The 19,013-nt window shown below is 39.9% G+C and overlaps 1 protein-coding gene across 1 annotated transcript in view; it reads right to left on the minus strand.

Annotated features, from left to right (window-relative positions):
* Positions 1–19,013, minus strand: part of LOC112412883 (uncharacterized) — a gene marked incomplete at its 5' end in the record, with an annotated part of 237,774 nt that overhangs the window by 60,033 nt on the left and 158,728 nt on the right. Inside the window, 6 exons of the mRNA XM_024764620.1 lie at positions 1,128–1,221; positions 6,773–6,973; positions 8,104–8,262; positions 11,643–11,796; positions 13,350–13,485; positions 16,166–16,265. Of these exons, the coding sequence (XP_024620388.1) occupies positions 1,128–1,221; positions 6,773–6,973; positions 8,104–8,262; positions 11,643–11,796; positions 13,350–13,485; positions 16,166–16,265 (844 nt within the window). The remainder of the gene's footprint in view (positions 1–1,127; positions 1,222–6,772; positions 6,974–8,103; positions 8,263–11,642; positions 11,797–13,349; positions 13,486–16,165; positions 16,266–19,013) is intronic.

The raw sequence follows: 19,013 nt of genomic DNA on the forward strand, positions 1-19,013 counted from the left end.
AAAACTCTTGAAAGGTAATACAAATAACTTTGGAATCAAACTCATTTCTTATAAAATGGGAACCTTAGGGGAAAAGATCCATATCTATAATTTTATGTAACAGATTAAGGTACAAAATTTGTGTCTGCATAAGGTTTTATCTCACTGTGGTCCATGCCAAAGAGGCACCTGACAGGGAAAAATTTGATGTTATATATACTGTGTCTCCTAGAATAAAATTTTAGTCCATATTTATCATCAGGATAGAAGGCTTAATTAAGCTTTAGTATTTGTCCAGATTGCTATATCCCAATTTTGGATTCAGGACCTGCAAAGCAAGTTGCCTCATTGTTATTAAAATATGGAATAAGACAAATGTTATTCGGAGACAGTATATTCTGTTCAACACAAAGATGACAAATACTGTGGAGGATACAGAAAGTAAATGCAGAGCAGGGACACTCCTAAACTTTTTCTCCTCCTAACAAGGAAAAATATATACCCGTCTAGGAGTGCCTTTGGTAAGTGAGGATAACAGACAAAAGTGGGAAAGAAAAAAACAACCCCATAGGTCTTTACCCAAAATTCAAATGAAGCCAGCCTTCTCTGGAGTCTCCAAAAATTGTTTGGCTGCTATAAGCATTTGCAAAAGTATGTTGAAAGTATATTTCAAATGAGTCTCAGTAGAATTAGCATTGAAGAGCTCACACCCTCCAGAAAGACGCCTGACCACGGTCTTTCCCACCCGTTGCCAGGTGAGAGGGGACTTGCTTATGTCTCCAAATTACTGAACTTAAAATGCACGCATCTAACAGCCATTCACCTGACTGCACCCACCACTGAGACGCTATGAATGCTATTGGGGTAATTTCTCACACTTGCCATTGGATTTGATTTAAGTAACTAGCATAGCTCCTGACATGCAGCAAGCCCACAATCACCATCTGTTGGATTAAACTAAATTCAGAGCTACAGGAACATGTTCAATTTGAAATCTAGGCAGACTATTGTAAATATTTTAACAATGGCATTCAAGATAGGTTTCTATGACAGCCATTTTCTTTCTCCACAACAAGGAAGCATGGAGCTTTCCTTAAATTTAACTAAATAAAGGGCTATAATTACTCTTTAGCCTCTACATATCTTACCTGAGCAATAACCGGATAGCCACAGACTTCATCTCCAGCCTTGGTCATAGACACTGCCAGCACCAGGTCTGGGTTACTCACCAGGTGAAAGGTCCTTGGGAAAACAGGATTAGGCCCATTACAAAGCAGCATGACCAACTTAGAGCTCCCTCTGTGCCCCTCATCTGCGTGTTGCCTCTTGTCTCCATACATACTCTGCGCTAATGGATGTGAAATCCTTTGGGCATTTCTCCCCCACCATAAGCACGATGTTGAAGTTCCTCAGTGCAGAGTGCTGGAAGAACACTGAAGGAGAAAGGGGGCGCTCCTGTTCTTTCTGGCTGCTGCCTGGGGTCAGTGTTTGGGAGTGAGGGTGTCCAGGGATGCTCTGTCCCAGCCATGTGCCCAGAATGCACGTGGTCCTTTAATACCCTCACATCCCAGGCCTGGCCTGGTGATCAACCGCTTATGGCCCTCCCAACATGGACACTACGTGCTCCAGACCTTCTGCTGTACCAGCAACCCCATACCTTTGCATCTCCACATGCCCAGCAATAGCTGCACACCCACGTAAGTTCCAGAGGGTTACTTCCTGCTTGCCCAGCAACCACACAACAGATCTGGCCATGCAAACCAACACATTTCCCCGCCATCCAGTGGACAGCACCCATACTTCTTCCAATGAGCTCTGAACTCCAGCCTTAGGGAAGGGACCCAATCCCAAGTTTGTCCTCAACCCCCTCAGCCCTAGAATACCATATAGAGGTTTTTATTTTAAAAATCTGATAGTTACTCGTTTAGCATAGCTTAATAATTCTTTATGTTAAACATCCCTTGTTTAAATGACTGCCTGTTTTCTGTCTCCAGATTGTACCCAGACACTCTCCTCACCTGTTTTGCTGTTGTGAGAGGCAACGTGGCAGAGTGATTAGGGGCATGGATTCTGGAGCCACAATGCCTGAGTTTAAATCTTGAGTATATCTCAAGACCTGCTTAACAACTCTCAGCCTCAGTTTCCTCATCTGTAAAACAGGATAATGGTGCATACCGCACAGGATTTTCGTCCTGAGAATATGATGAGCTAATGCATAAAAAATGCGTTGAATATTGTCTGGCTCATGGCACTTAGTATAAGCTACTATTATCGATTGTTGTGATTTTTTTTATAGCTTTCCCTCAAATTCTTCTTTTCTAAATGAGTATTCCCTAAAAGTCCAAGATATATATTGAATATTTTTAAGTTATCTTATATTGGAACTAAAATAAAACCTCCTTGACTGAAAAGAAAGAAAGCAAAGTACAGAGCTAAAACCCTCAAGTTCTTTCCCGTACATCACTTAAAAGCAAGAATAGACCAAACATTCAAGGATATTGTCTGCATAGAAAAAGCCAGTTCTTTATGTCTGTCAACATAGTTACATTACAGAGCAGCAGTGGCAATCCTGCTGTGGAAAATATAACTAGTCCTGAATATAAAATTTAATGATGTGGGAGTGGAGGAAAGGGGAGAAAGCGGGGGTGGGGGAGATCTGTGATAAGAGTAACGTATTTTTCCTTTCAAGACAAAAAATTCTAGATATCTAATTTAAATCTCTGAACATAAAACAAAATATCCTCATTGTAAAGCATTTACAAAATACTAGAAAATATAGTAAAAATTAAAACAGAATTTGAAACATCGTTTATATTCCTAAGACAATCACTATTAATCTTACAATGTGTTTCTTCCTTCTAGTGTTAGTTAACGAAGTGTCAGTTTAAATCCAAAGTGGGTATTCAATTTTATCAAATACCTTTTTAGCATTTATCAAGTCTGTGCATAGCACGAGAGCTGGTATTCAATATTGTTCATCTCTGTAGCCTCAGCATGTGGCATAGTTTGCATCTTGCATTTTTACTGGCACTCAGTAGTAGTCAGATGAATGAATGATTGTATATTTCCTGCAACAACTTACTGAGGTGCCTAGATTAGTTGCCTAGCTTTCTCTGTTTTTGCTGCCTAGAATAGATGTAGCAACTTCTCCCATGCTTCAGTGCCATGCTCAGCCATGACAGTGTTGACTTTTCTTTTCCTTTTTGGACTGTCAATTGTCACTTGCCCATCACAGGAGTGCTTCCATTCTGCAGGAAGCCTGAGCTTTTAGACTTCTACATAAAGCCCACTACGTGCCAAACGGCAGTGTGAGAACTGTGTCCCAGAAATATCCCAGCACGACAGCACAGCCTCTTCTACTAACCCACAGTGCAAGTGCATACAAATCACTTCATCCTCTTGAGCCTCAGTTTACCTAGCTTTAGAGTCAGGTGACTAAGACTAGAAAAATTTCAAAATCTCTTTCAGCTCTGAATTCCATGACACTGTATTTTCCCTTTTAAAATTTTGAAACTTGTTGAAGGGGATTTTTTCCCCTGAGCACTTTTTTCATATTTCCCTTTTGAGACCAAATGATTAATTCAGATTGTGCCACGGTTGAAAATAGGAGAAAGATACCAGTTTATCTCAAAAGTTGACCTGGACCATTTTTCTGTGTGACTAGAAACCAAGTAAGTGTGTCTTTGGTAAGCTCCTACTGCCCGCCAGTGCCCCCTTGCTCTTTTACTACTTACTTATACTACTCTCCTAGACCATGTGCTCTCCCAGCTAGGCCTTGTTCTCATAGTCAAACTTTCCCTTACGAGGTTTTGCTTATAATTGCTTAAGATATCAGATTTTCTAGTTATTCTCTATTTTAAATAGAAGGCCAAAATGAAAAAGTAATTCAAGACCCAAAGGACTGAATGAAAGGACTAATGGTAGAAAATTCTAGGCACAGTGATAGCACTTGGCACCTCCCGTCATGCTGGCAGTGAGCTACAGGGCTTCTGCTCTATTGACACAAATTCTGATTGGGAAGTTCCCTCAATAAATGCTAATTTACTGCCTGGGAAAAATATGGAAGATCAAAAGACTATGGTTCACATAAATGGAATTTTCTACAGGTTTCTGCTACGTAGTGTAACCCAAGTTTCTCCAGGCCTCACCAGCTTATCAGAACAAATGGGTTTCAAAACCCAGTTACACGAAGAAGAAAAATGTCAAGGGAAAATGTAGAAGAAAGCTCAGAATTACTGTCACTATACAGACATTTCTGCCATGGGACATAAGTTCCTCTGAATAATGCCCACATCTAATCATCAAGACTTCTGCAAAACCTCTCCTGCCCAAGTGTCTGTGGGAGTCCCTAAATGGTGACCCATGTGTTCAGGAGCGAACCCTGTCCCACTGCCCCTCCCCCTCACGGCTCCACCTCTTCTCTCTGGACCCTACAGTTTCCAGCCAGCGATCAGTCAATACCACCATCTCCCTCCAACTGTCCCTCTCTTCTACGGCTTGACATGGGAAGGCCTCAATACGACAACATTGCAGAGCGCTCTGGAAAGTGGAAGGAAGTTGGAAGAGACCATCCTCTTTGGTGTTACATGTGGTTAGATTTTCCAAAGCAGTAAGGGAGTGCCTAGAGTTTTAGGCGAGCTTCCCTTTGTTTTTACTTAAACAGCCTTCCTGTTCTCCTCATTTCCCCACAGCACTTAGGGTGAAAACCAAAAGCAGTACAGACACTGAGCAGTACTCAGAACTTGCTCTCTCTTCTGATGACCAAGTGTTCCTTAGTTAAACTTATCAAGTGTGGTTGTCTAGTGCCTTGGGTCACTCCTCTCATTCCCCATGCGTGTCCACCCTATAGCCCTTCAGCCATACTCGAATTCCAACTTAGGCTCAAGTGGGACCTCTACTATAATACAGAAAGCCAAGGCAGTAAGATGTAGCTCTAAATTCCAGAAATGTAGAGATGGGGTAGCACTAGCTTCGTGGGCAGGAATTTTTATGTTTTGTTCTTTGCTAAAACACCGGCACCTAAAACACTGCCCTCGATAATCTTCTGCAGCTAAAGGAATGAATTCTGGTTCCACAAAGCAAACCATTCGCAGGGCCAAAAGCCTGCTTCTGAGCTCCCCTGTCGCAAAGTCAGCTTAGCTAGGATAAATGGGGCAAAAGAACACATTCGCCAGGTCTGTCTACAGGTTGGCTTTTCAGCTGTCTCTGAAACAAGGCTGCATGTGTTCCTTGCTGGCAGCTCTGAATCTCAGACAGTGAGCAGAGGAAGGCTAGCTCCTTTCCTGTCCATGCTGGGCCCTCTGCTGCCGCCTGCTGAAGATTATACAGTCTCTCTCAAAGCAGCGATCCCCTAAGCCTTTTGCATCACACACCTTCACAGCTCTTTCCCAGAAAAAGAAAAAAAAAAGTATTACACAGATACACAAACACATTTTCTGTAGTATTTCAAGAGACTGAAGAGGGCCCTGGAGCCCCACCATATAACACTAATAGTAGACTTTGAAGCAAACCATCTAAAAACCAAGGAGCTGTCATCTCTCTTGTTAAAGAAATTTCAAGCATGCACAAAACCAGAGAGAAATGTATAAGAAACCGCCACAGACACAACAGTTATCAACATTCTGCCATGCCTGTTTCATCCCCTCCCCCGTCCCCATTAAAAAATTTTTTGCTTTGCTAGAATATTTTAAAACAAAGCTGAGATCCCTCTTAATTTTATCTGTAAATACTACAATATACATCCAAGTGATTAGGACTGTTTTTAAACATAGCCATTAAACCATTATGACACGCAACAAAATTAACAAGACTTCCTTCATATCATCTGGTACCCAGACTATTTTAAATTTCTTCTGATTGTCTCAGAATTAACCTTTTTGACAGTGGTGGGCTTCAAGCTAGATCCAAACAAGGGCCAGCCATCGCACTGGGTTCATTTATCTGATTAGGGTAAGAATTCAATTCGATTTCACTGTGTGAGTGGAAGCCACATCAGTTGGTTATATGATGGAAGTAGGGGAGAGAGGGAAGGCATGCATGTGGGGCGGCGCAGAAGACTGTGTTAATGAAAAGTACTGCAAATTTTTTAAAATGGGACTTTTTAGAATTCTTACTTGATTTTATGATGTTTTCAAATCACACAAATAAGTTAGATGAGAGTCTAGCTCTCTCTTGACCTCAATGGCCCATTAAAACTATGAACCTGGGGCTTCCTTGGTGGCGCAGTGGTTGAGAATCTGCCTGCTAATGCAGGGGACACGGGTTCGAGCCCTGGTCTGGGAGGATCCCACATGCTGCGGAGCAACTAGGCCCGTGAGCCACTACTGAGCCTGCGCGTCTGGAGCCTGTGCTCCGCAACAAGAGAGGCCACGATAGTGAGAGGCCCGTGCACCGCGATGAAGAGTGGTCCCCGCTTGCCACAACTAGAGAAAGCCCTCACACAGAAACGAAGACCCAACACAGAAAAAATTAATTAATTAATTAATAAACTCCTACCCCCAACATCTTCTTTAAAAAAAAAAACAAAAAAAACCCAACTATGAACCTAGTAGGCTAGACTTCACGTTTCTTACCTGAAGCTGTAGTGGATGAGTTGTGTGTAGACTACTGAGCACTTACATTTGACTTCACAATCTTTCTCTTCCTTGAGTAGGTTAAAAATATTATTGGCCACATTAAATAGAAAATCCAAAGTCCTCAAATATACCCCTGCCTGGTCTGTGGGGACCATCCTGGATCCCTTAGGCTCCTATTCACCCTTTGATATATTGAGGCCCAAATATAATGGGTTTACCTGCTGTCTTCCTTGTACCTCCAGTGTTGATGACTATCATCTGCTTTTTTCTTCACCAAAACAACCTCCATGCCTGAACGCAGGCTGGGGCCTTGCACCCCCAAGACTAGCTGAGGAGAAGCATAGCTTATAATTTGCCCATCTCTGTATTCAAACTGCTGGTGGCACACCTTCTGCAGTTTACTCTGTTTTGGAGAATGGCTGAGATAAAGAAAATCCCATTAGTGGCAGAAAAATGTCCTGTGCACTGATGTGCTGGAGATAGCAAGTTCTGTTGGCAAGAGACCCGCCATGAACCAAATTCACTTATGATGCGGAAGCATTATCATCAGGACAGCAGCAACGTTATTTGCTTTGCACTGTCAAGCTGATGTAAAAAGTAGAATTCTGAGTTTATTTTACATTAGAAATAAATATTTATCCAAAAGAACATGAGAAGTTCATCAGCAAAGAAAAAATCCACTTGAGATAATTTAAAGGGAAAAAGAGGTAGGAGTAGGAACAGGGCAATGAATCAGAACAGAGAGAAATAAAGGAGTTCTGTTCAAATCATGATCATTTCTATCCTCTATCTACAGAATCCCTGGCAAACAGAATCCCATTCTCCAAGTTTTTGAATCTTCCCTAACAACTCATAAAATATCATAAACCAAAATAATGATACACTGATAAGTTAATTCAAAGGAATCTCATACTTAAATATCTCTTAAGGCATTAAGCAGACTTACTAAACCTTATTAAAAATCACAATGCATTGGCAACTAATTTGTAAATGTCTATTAAGTCTCTACTATGTGCATGGACTAACGCTAAGTGTTGAAGTGCTAAAACTGTTTAATTCATGTAAACTGCTATAACATTAAGTAAATGTATAAAGATTATGGAATAATACCAAGTACTATAGATTCCTGTCATTTCATTGGACATTGACCAGAGAAAAAATAAAGTTAAAAAGGAAGAAATTGCATTTTACTAATTTCTTAAAAACAACAAGGCATTTTACATGCTTATTCATAAGTTCATTTACACATTCATTCAACTAATATACAGGCTCTGTCCTAAGTTCTCAGGAGGCAAAGATGGATGAGCTTACCTTCTAATAGAAAAGACACCAGTGAATGAGAAATTACATTACACAGCTAAAGCGAGAAGGTACTTGCCACCAGTACTTGTAAATACTTCAGTCAAAAACACAAGAAACACAAAAATGTGTGTGTTGATGTAAAGAGCAACTAACAGTAATGTAAATCTTCAGTAATATTTTTGCCCTAAAGTGAGTGAATCTAAGACCAGGTAGAAATCTCTAACAGGAATCCCTTGCAACTTTTTACCTGTATTTCTTCTCTGGTTCCACATTTTCAAAGAGCTCTTCTTCCATTTTCTGTGGAAGACTGTCATCTTCATCAAAGTTATGAGAAGTTTCCTGCCAGGCATACCTGAGAAGTGTGTGACAAGCCTTCATTCGGAGATGGGCTCTTGCATGTGAATCTCTATCAAGGTTCAGAAGGAAACAGAAGTCTAAGAAATCTGATTTATACTCACAGAATTTTCTCTGAGGTGTAGTCTGATAATATCCTGAATGATGCTGGTGGATCTGGAAGTCATATTTCCATAATGGTGCCTAACACTGCAAATTCACATCCTACTAATACACAATTTAGATCTTTTAATATAAAGCTGCAAATGAATCCTCAATCACACAATAAACAGCATTCATCTTTGTTATATTTACTCAGGAAAAAAATGGGGTCATGTATTATATTTCAAAAATAAGATTAAGACTACTCAGTAGTTTTGGAAATTCATAACAAACGTGTAATGAGACTCTTGCCTACTCCATAAATGTGTCATAATTCTGTCTGGAACAGACAGCCTAGATCACTAGGTTTCATAAAATTTACTCATTAGACAATGTTAAGGAATCTTAATAACTTTTCCTCTCAATAGAAAAATCTAGAGAGACTCAAATAGCACCAGCACAAACGTGCCAGGTTTTGATAGAGAATAATACACAAAAACACTTAGAGTAAATAGTCATAGTTTGAATAACTGAGTCAGCCTTGTGGCCTCTTATTAAGATGAAATCGCGAATGGAAACATAACCACCATGCAGATCTGAATATATCAAATCCCCAGGCACTGTTTAGGGTACACTTGCTTCCGTGGGATCATGACACAATATGAGGACTGCTCTGCTGAAGGCAGGCTAAATATACAGGCAAAGCAGCAAGCATACTTCAGCACTCTAAATGTGCATATGTGTAAATTTCTCTGGGGGAGGCTGTGGTCACCAAGGTGCTTGCGGTAATTCGATGTAACTGCAAGCAATATCGAATTACCCAAATCTCCAGGGACAATTCCTGCGTTAGCAGAGCAGACCATACACTTTTCAAATGTAACAGAAGTATTACATGTAGATGTGAAATTGGTGGGTAACAACAGCCTTATTCAGAGCTGCAGCACAAGCAGCTTCTGAAGACAAAAAGCTCATTAACAGTTAAAGAAACAACAGTGCCATCTTGTGTTGAAAATAAAAAGCACAGCTTTCCTACCAACTCAATTTCTTTGAGGGAAACAGACAAAAAAAAAAAAAGTCATTCTTAGACATAACAAGATTCTTCCTCCAAATCCAGATGGGATTTTCTAACTTGGGATATCTATATACTCCTCGGCTCCCAAGAAAATGAAGGACAGTCAAGTTAACTTTAGAACAGCCATTTAAAAATACATCTTGCTTTATTGATTCATGTCCATTCATTCATTCATATAACTAGTCATTATTTAATCATTCATTCCTTTAACTAATATTTCTTAAACATCTACTATATTGTAGGCACAGAGTTCTAAGTATTGGGGATAATAGTGGTGAACAAAACAGTTAAGTTCTCAGGATTCACGGAGCTTACATTCTAGTGGGAAGAAGAGAGATAGTAGATAAGTAAATGAATAAACAAACAATGGATATCACAAGTGGAATAAAACAGGAAATTGTGATGGAAACTGGGTGAGGTGGGGTAGGGTCTACTTTACCCATGGAGTTATAGAAGGATAGAGGTATTCTGAATTATTATTTCAACATTAAAATGGGCCGCTTTGTGAAATAGTGATCTCCCTGTTCCTAGGAGTATTCAAGAAGAGGCTGGATCAAACGAGCTTGCCTAGAATGTGCAGGAGATTCCTGCATTATGTTTTTTTTTTTAAATTGAGGTATAATTGACATATAACACTATATTAGCTTTGGGTATATAGCATAATGATTTGATATTTGTATATATTGCAAAATGATCCCCACAATATGTCTGGTTAACATCTATCCCCGCAGATAGTTCCAAAAATTGTTTTCTTGTAATGAAGACTTTTAAGATCTGCTCTCTTAGCAACTTTCAAATATGAAGTGCAGTATTATTAAGTCACCATGCTCCTGCATTATGTTTTGAGTGGACTCAAAGACTTTTAGCTCAAAGATTTCAGGCCTTGATGAAATCTATGAATCAGAACAAGAATCTTGGCTCCCAAAGATGCTCTTTCTTTTTGTTTTTACTTTCTGTTTATTTTTTTCCAAGTGCAGCATAATAACTCAGGGGCTAGATATATTCTTTAGAAGAAGAACAAAAGGGAAAGTCAGAAAAGTTTGTGGCCAATTCTCTAACAATTGAGGAAGATACAATATAGGTAAAATCACTCTCTCTGAAAAGCTTTCTGGTGCCTTTGTTAGTGTCAGGATGTAGGACCAGATGAACTACCCATCAAAATGAGGAAGTTTGATTCCTAACATAAAAGTTAATATTCTTGTAATTAAGGATAGAAACAGTTGTTTAAAACAGCTTGTATACCAATGATTAATGAAAATTAATTTGTATACAAACTAAATTTCAGTTATTGCAATGGTAATTGACTTGCTATTTTTGGTTTTATAATTTGGAAACGAATTCAATGATTCCTTCATTTATTCTGTAAATGATGACAAAAGTCAGTTATCCTGGTCTTCACACAACACGTGTGATAGAGTTTTTGCCCTCAAGGAATTCCCAAATTGGTGGTGGTTGGTGGAGTAGAGGGGAGGGAACTGATAAGTACATTGCTAGTACAGTCATTGTCATGATTGATTTCAATGATAAAGAATCCTTCCACAGACCCGAGGACAGGGGCAAGTCAGCTGGAGAGAAATGAATATATGGTGAGAGGCCTGCAGCCCAGAGACAGCTTGTAGCTGCCGAGCTGGAGCTTGGAGTTCATGTGGCACAAAGAAAAAGTGTGGAGTGGAGGTGGGCGTGGGGGTACAAATGAGGGTTAATGACAGGCCTGGACCAGGGTCAGGAGGGCTTGGGATTCCAGACTAAACATTGTCTTCTGTCTGCAATACGTAGCCATTGAAGAACTGTATAAAGAGGATGGTGTTTTAGAAAGATTGTCCATAGATGAAACTTCAAGGTGAATTGGCAGGAGGAGATTATGGAGATAGAAACCAATCAGAAAGCGATCTCAGCAATCCAGGATGATAACTTATATTAACATGCATTCAACTTGAACCTACATTAAGGAAGAAGCATAATTGTTCCTGAAGCCCATGTTTATGGAAACAAAAACATGATGAATTCCTCAAATAAATGTCTCCAGTTCTAAGATTCCAGTCTTTTAAAAATAGCAACATCATATCAAAATTACTGAAAGTAGATCATTGTGCTTGTTGAACACTGAAGCTCCAGCTCTATCCTTTTGCCAGGAAACTAATTAAATACTAGCTCTTCAACTTCCATTAGTTTCATAAACTTGGCGTGGGTTCCCTGCATGGGCTCTGTGGTGTTACTGAGCTAATGAGCTGAGTTCAAATAGGAACGAGGTAACTTTTCTGGCCACACTGATTACTTACAGAATTTCACTGGAAGCATTTCCCGATGTTAAAGCATTTTTTTGCACTTGCTTTTCCTCTGGTTCTATAATTTGCTTCTCTTCTCCAAAAATTGGTTTCCGCACAGCAAGCTTGGCTCCCAACACAATGTCACTTTGGACTTCTAAAACAAGAGCTGAGGAGAAATGCACAAATTGCATGGACGTATTAGTTATGACCTCAGAGCACTAGGATTTTGAAAACACGTGTTAAAATAAAAATGCAGAAAATTTCCAGCTATTTGGTCTAAGAGAATACAGTCTAAGTATAATTGATAGTTGCTCTTTAAACTAATAAATTGGATTTCACTTAATTTAATTTTTGTAAATTCCTCTCAAGACATTCTCAGTCAAAAGTGCTAAAAAATAGGTCTTTCCAAAAATAAGTTACTTATAAATTCTAACTATTCAAATGGGTTCCATTATTTAGATGTATGCCTCTAGGTCATTCTCTGGGATCCAAACTCTTCAATGAAAGTTCCCAATGCCTTAAAAGACACATGCAAAGCTTAATGTACAGTGTTCAAGATATGCAATAAGATAATGTTTTAAATTATATTAATGATTTTTCTCTTCTATATGTAGGACCTTTGTCCTGATCCTGGGGTAGCCTTAAGGGAAGGTGGTAGACCATGAGGAATGAGAATTGTTACAAAAGGAAAGCAAAAGTACAAATACAGTTTTGACATTCAGGCACAAGATAATGGCCATGTAAGTCAGATGACACTGTCATGATTTAGGGTCTTTTCCAAAAGTTTTTACCTCCCATTTAGCTTATCTCAGTGTTGACCTGGAGGAAACCTACCATTTCTGGGCCTGAGGGGATCTGTGGCAGAAAACCAGCACTAGGTGTCATGATTCTGCCTACAGGCTTTGCTGCAGGAATCTTAGCTAGACAAGGAAACACTGAGGACATTGTTCAGGACATGGTGATGCGTTACCTCTTGAGCTGTCCTCACCACTCCAATCTGTGGCATAGCCACATGAACCTGGATCTGGTTTCCGGGAAGTGCAGCCATGACCCAGGATTTACTAAGAGCCATGCAGGGGAGCTTTCCAGAAGTGGCTGCCAAGCAGGGGTCAAGAGGTTCTGTAGCAAGGATTTGTAGAGATGGCTACCCAACCACAGCCAGGCTGCAGAGGGCCAGAGGGAGCAGAGGGGAGGCTGAGGCAGGCAAGAAGTACCACCCACCCAAAGCATTATCTGGGCCAAAAGAATGGAACACTGTCACCCAGCCATGGACTTCAGCCAGAAGGGCCCAGAAAGCAAGAGGATCTGCACCCCGAGTTCTTTCCTTCCATCCTAGAGAAGAACTAAAGTGAGAGTCTGGAAACTGAGAAACCTGAAAGCCTTCCCAAAAGGGACTATTTAAATTAATGGATGGGACAAGTTTAAACCCGACTGTACATTTAAAGTTTTCCTTGATGGGGGAAGCTGGGGCTCACAAAGAAGGCCCAATTTGTTAAAGACAAAATAAAGAAAGTATGTTTTCTCTGCACATCCAAAGTACAGTGTGAATTAAGATATGCAACTCTGTTAAATATAAAAATTAGTCTAAAGCTAAACACCAAGATGCAGGGGTGAAATATGACCTGTTTACAAAGTTGGATTTTTTTTTTAAAAAGCAATATCATCAAGTTTTTTTTTTTTTGGCTGTACATATATAAAGTAAATAATTCCAATGCTTACCCTCTGTCTTACGTGTACTGCAGAAAGTTTGAATTTTAGAAATATCTGATGCTAAGTTCCTCAGGAAGATTTGTTTCTTCTGCTGAGCAATGGACAGATCAGGATTGATCCAATGTTCTCCACATGAAACATACACCTACCAAAGAAATGAGTCTCTAATCCCAGATACAATTGCTCACAGCAGCATTATTATAGCCCAAACTGGAAACAATCAAAACACCCTACAATAGGTGAATGGTTAAACAAACTATGGCACCATACTCAGTGATAAAAAGGAATAATACTCAGTGATAAAAGGCACAAACTATTGATAAAAGCAACAAGTTTGATGGATCTACAGGGTTTTGTACTGAAAAAAGACTTCTCCATACTATCTTTGCAACTTCCTATGAATCTTTAATTATTTCAAAATAAAAAGTTGTAGAAAAAATAATTTTTTAAAGAAAGGAAAGAAGGAAGGAAAGAAGGAAGGGAGGGATGGGGGAAAGGTAAGTGGGTATAAATCAGGGGTTTAAATGTGAAATAGCTAGTGGGAAGCAGCTGCATCGCATGGGGAGATCAGCTTGGTGCTTTGTGACCAGCTAGAGGGGTGGGATAGGGAGGGTGGGAGGGAGATGCAAGAGGGCGGGGATACGGGGATATATGTATACATATAGCTGATTCACTTTTTTATACAGCAGAAACTAACACAACATTGTAAAGCAATTATACTCCAATAAAGATGTTAAAAAATTTAAAAATTAAAAGTTAAACACTGAAAAAAAATTGGGGGTTCGTAAACTATGGCTGAGGATCAAATCTCACCGATTGCCAGTTCTTGTAAATAAAGTTTTATTGGAATACAGCTATGCCCACTCATTTGCATGTTATCTGTGAATGTTTTCGTGCTACAATGGCAGAGCTGATGTTTCAATAGATACCATATGGTCTGTAAATATTAACTATCTGACACTTTACAGAAAACTCTGACAACCACTGGTATAAATGAACTTGCAGTATATGTAGCAAAATGTTAATGTGGATATTTCTAGATGCTGAAATTATGGATGATACTTTTTCTTCTTGATTTTGATTATAGGTACTTCCTAAATGTCCTTAAATAAATACATATTTCTTTGACGTGAGGAAAAAGTAGAGTAATATATTGAGAAAGACTCGGTAAAAAGAAAAAGACACTCAATGTTGCCTTTTTTTTGGGCCACTGACTGATCATTACATACATACTTTGTATGTGGACCCAGGGAAAACTTTCTCAAAAATATCTTCTTTCTGATCAATAGGGTTCTTTTTCTCTCATGGACATACTTAATCACATAACTGTTCATGTTTCAATCCTCATGTTGGTGGCTCAGAACAGTTGACAGATTCATTTCTAGCAAATATGTTGGTCCGTATAACAATCACTCCTGGGTCCATCTCATCCTCCTTTTACACATACTCGCTTAGCCCTGGTGACCTCATTGACTTATCTTTAAGTTAAATTTACCTTTTTGTGTCATATGTTTTAATGCATCTACCTTAAATTCTTTCTAAAATAACACAGTGAATAAGCACAGCAGGAAAAACAAAAATATTAAAATCAAACAAACAGAAAACTTGGCAGTGATAGAATTAGAATTCAAAACACCGTCTAGAGCTTCCCTGGTGGTGCAGTGGTTAAGAATCCACCTGCCAATGCACGGGACACAGGTTCAAGCCCTGGTCCGGGAACAGTCCACATGCCATGGAGCAACTAAGCCCGTGGGTCACAACTACTGAGCCTGTGCTCTAGAGCCCACAAGCCACAACTACTGAGCCCGTGAGCCACAACTACTGAAGCCCGCACGCCTGGAGCCCATGCTTCGCAACAAGAGAAGCCACTGCAATAAGAAGCCCGCGCACCCTAATGAAGAGTAGCCCCCACTCGCCACAACTAGAGAAAGCCCAAGTGCAGCAACAAAGACCCAATGCAGCCAAAAATAAAAATAAATAAATAAAAATACATTTTAGAAAAACAACAACAGTACCAGACTCCAAGAACAGGGGGTCTCCACTCTGCCATGCTGCCTCTGCTATTAGTCACTGGTACTTGGGTTTAAGACTCTTTCAAGGGGTCTTTACATTCAGAGTCTGAGTCAAGTTCTGATAATTTGGTACAAGCTTGGTTCTCTGTTCAAAGAATTTCAGGCATCAATCAAGGCAGGTTTTCTTCTCAAGCTGATACCGTAAATTCCATAAGTTGGGGGAAAGGCTGGGCAGCTAAAGTCCTTCCACTTCTCAGCCTTCTCCAGCCTCCCAAATAGAGTGTGTGAAAAACTAGATATGATTATTTTTTTCTGAAAAGGTAAAATAATCATTTAGTAAAAAATCATTAAATAACTACATTTTGAAGGCCTTGAAAAGAATACAGAATCTACCCCCTTAAAAGAGTAGGGCAAAAAAAAAAAAAAAAAAAAAAAGCGCGTCCGGAGCCTGTGCTCTAAAACGGGAGAGGCCACAACGGTGAGAGGCCCGTGTACCGCAAAAAAAAAAGAATAGGGCAGAAACCACAAGTGGTTAATAATGTGGTCCTCTCCAGTTTCTGCCCTCATTTATAACAGAGGTTGTGATGAGCATTAAATGAGTTCTATTACATACAGCCCTGAAAATCATGCCTGACACATAGTAAGCGCTCAACAATCAGCTATTCTTATTACTTTCTGATGGTTGCTGAATTAGGATAATTCTGAGAAAAAATAACAGGAAAAAAATGGTGCTTGAAGTCTTATATTTAAAAACACTTTCCTTTTAGTAGTATCAATATATTAATATTTCCAGTTTCACACTCATGTCTTTACCAGTTCATCTCTTTGAAGGTCTTTTAGGGCAAAGATCTCCTTCCCCTTTTCACTGAACAATCTCCGAGCTGCAGAAGGTAAATTTAAAATTTCAGTGCACCTGTAATAAGAGACACAAAAATTGACCTTGCACATGCAAAGTTTCCAGCAGAGAAGAGAGGAAATAAAAGAAATCATGGGCCTGGATCATTAACAACAACTAGCTCAGCAGGACTGTGGGATAGTCAAGAGCTTGGCTCTGGAAACCAGCAGCCCCCTTTTGCGTCTCATTCTCCCTCTCCAAGTTGTAAGACTGGGCAAATTATTTAAGCTCTCTAAGCCTAAATTTCTTACCTTTCAAGGTTGCTGTGAAGATAAAGGGTTGATTATGAAACATGCTTAGCACAGTACCAAGCATGATCAACAAATAAAAAAAAACCCACATTATTATTTATTTTTCACTCCTCAGTATGCCCCTACTTTCCTATTTGTGTGCCTTTTCTCTTGTTCTCCCTTCTACATTAAACACCTTCCTCAGCTTTTGCTGTTGAAGTTCTACTCTCTCCAAAGTTACATCCATCACCCAGCAGTTCCTCATCTCTCTCCACCAGAAGTGATCCCTATATATAGCTCTTTAACTCCCTTTCAAATAGGAAATTTTTGCCAGGTTAAACATTAAACAGTGATTTTTTTCCCCTCAAACAAGCTCTGGGCCAGCCCTGTGGATATTGAGATGAACGATACAGTTTCCTTGTTTCCTGAAGGGCTCCTTCTCTAGTAGCGGGGAGATACTAGTCAGCAACTGAAGTGTGATATGAACTAGTGGGTGCTGTCACAGGCACCTGGCCAGGGACGTGAGGACACAGGGGAAAAACAATGAATTCTTCCAGGGAAGCCTCAGGTAAGGAAGTAACATTCGGGGTGGGCCTTGATGAATAAACCAGAGTTCACCAAGTAGGGTCAGGACTTAGAGAAGTTTTATATGGCTGGAGCTGAGTTTGTGGACAAGAGGTAGAGCCAGATGAAGCTGGTAAAAAAGATGGAAACCAACTGAAAGCACTTAGGATGCCAGACTAATGAACGTGGCCTTTAACTCGTTAAGTATCAGGAAGTCATTGAAGGAATTATAGTAGCGGTATGGTGTTGGCAGATCTGCTTTTTAGAAAGTTAACTGTCAGAAATGTGCAAGATGGGCTGGAGGTGGAGAGGCTGGAATCTATATAGTCAGTTCAGGGTAGAGGTAAAGAGGTGGAATTCTGGGGAAGAGGAAGTAGAGCTAAACAGAGTGATGGGTCGTGTCCTAAAGAATGCTGTTTTATATTAGAATGTACTGTCTGTAGTAAATGAGTTAGAAGTGACTTTATGCTCATCAAGAAGACTCAGCTGTATGAAAAATACTTCTCAATTTTATTACCTTAGATGGCCAAAAGCAATCGAGCAGGTAATTAGGCCCTCCATTTTTCTGAGAGGTCTTAGAAGGAAATAAGCCAGTGGGAATTAAGTCTCTCCCTCTCCTGTCACAACTCTGAAAGCTGATGGGCTGGTGAGAACTGGACTGGGTTTCTCATCCATAGGAATTGTCGGGTGGAGGTATTGCGGGGCGGGTGGGAGGGAGAACTGTAAGAGAATTGAGCCCCAACCAGAAGATTGGCTTAATTCTCTCTGGATGCTGCCCAAAGACCCAACCCAATTCCTGCTACTCACCCCAAATCCAAGCATGACCTAAGGAGAGTTACAATCATGATAATCTGATCCCACTCACATTTTCCTCGGAGAATTTTGGACTATGGGAGTAACCAGTTTTAGGACAAGTGGGAGAGTAAAGTGAAGGGGAAGCTGGTGGATTTTTCTTTCTTCTTTTTTTGGACACCTATTTTATTTTATTTTTTATTTATTTTATTTTTTCATACTTCTTTTCTTTTCGGAAATGCAAATCCAACAGTAGATGCTAAAATTCAGATCTAAATTCACTACTGTGCTTTAGAAGAGTTATCTTTGCACTGGCTACACTGGCAAAACGTAAGCAACCACTGAAGAACACATCTTTAGTTTGATGTAGCTACCACCAGGCATATATTCCTTAACTTCATCTACAGAATCACCCTGTCTTCAGTAACTCTTAAAACTTCAAATTTCATATATAGGAAGTAGTTTACTAAGTTGTTACCTGTTACTAGCCCAGACCCTTAATATTGCACAGTATTTTTAGGGTACAAATAGTAGACTCGTATCAGGAACTTTTCCAACAAGTTCTGTGGAAACCCTATTTTAATAGTGCTGAATTCAGCTGGCCCATGTAGGTGGGTTGGAGAGAACGGGATAAGCTGTTTCCTCTGTATTGAATTCCTCTAACTAGCTCATGTGCCAGCCAACATCAATGGAGAGAGAAGAAAAGAACTGGCTCTTAAGTGCCTAATAAGGAATGTGTACTCTGTGGTCAAATTGCCTGGGTTCAAACTCTAGCCCTCTCATGTACTGGCTGTGCAACCTTGGAGAAGTTACTTAACTTCTCTGAGCCTCATTTTCCCCATCAGTAAAAGGGAGATGTAACAGTACTTATCTCCTAGGGATATCTTACAGATTAAATGTGTGAATACCTGTAAAGCACCTGACACATATAAGTCAGCAACACATTATTAAAATGGATCACGCACTGCAAGCACTTCATGTCTACTCTCGCGTTTAATTCTCACACCCTTTCTGAGAAGCCCATTTTACAGATAAGGAAACTGAGCCTGGAGATTAAGTTCCTTGCCCAAGGTCACAAAGCTAGTGAGTACAAAAGCTGAAATTCAAACCTAAAACTCTCTGGGTCTTTTACTACATCATATGGCCTCCTGAGAGGGCATCATCATAGAATAACAGGGAA

This window comes from Neophocaena asiaeorientalis, unplaced genomic scaffold (genome assembly GCF_003031525.2).
Source record: "Neophocaena asiaeorientalis asiaeorientalis breed wild unplaced genomic scaffold, Neophocaena_asiaeorientalis_V1.1 scaffold230, whole genome shotgun sequence".
Lineage (NCBI taxonomy): Eukaryota > Metazoa > Chordata > Mammalia > Artiodactyla > Phocoenidae > Neophocaena > Neophocaena asiaeorientalis.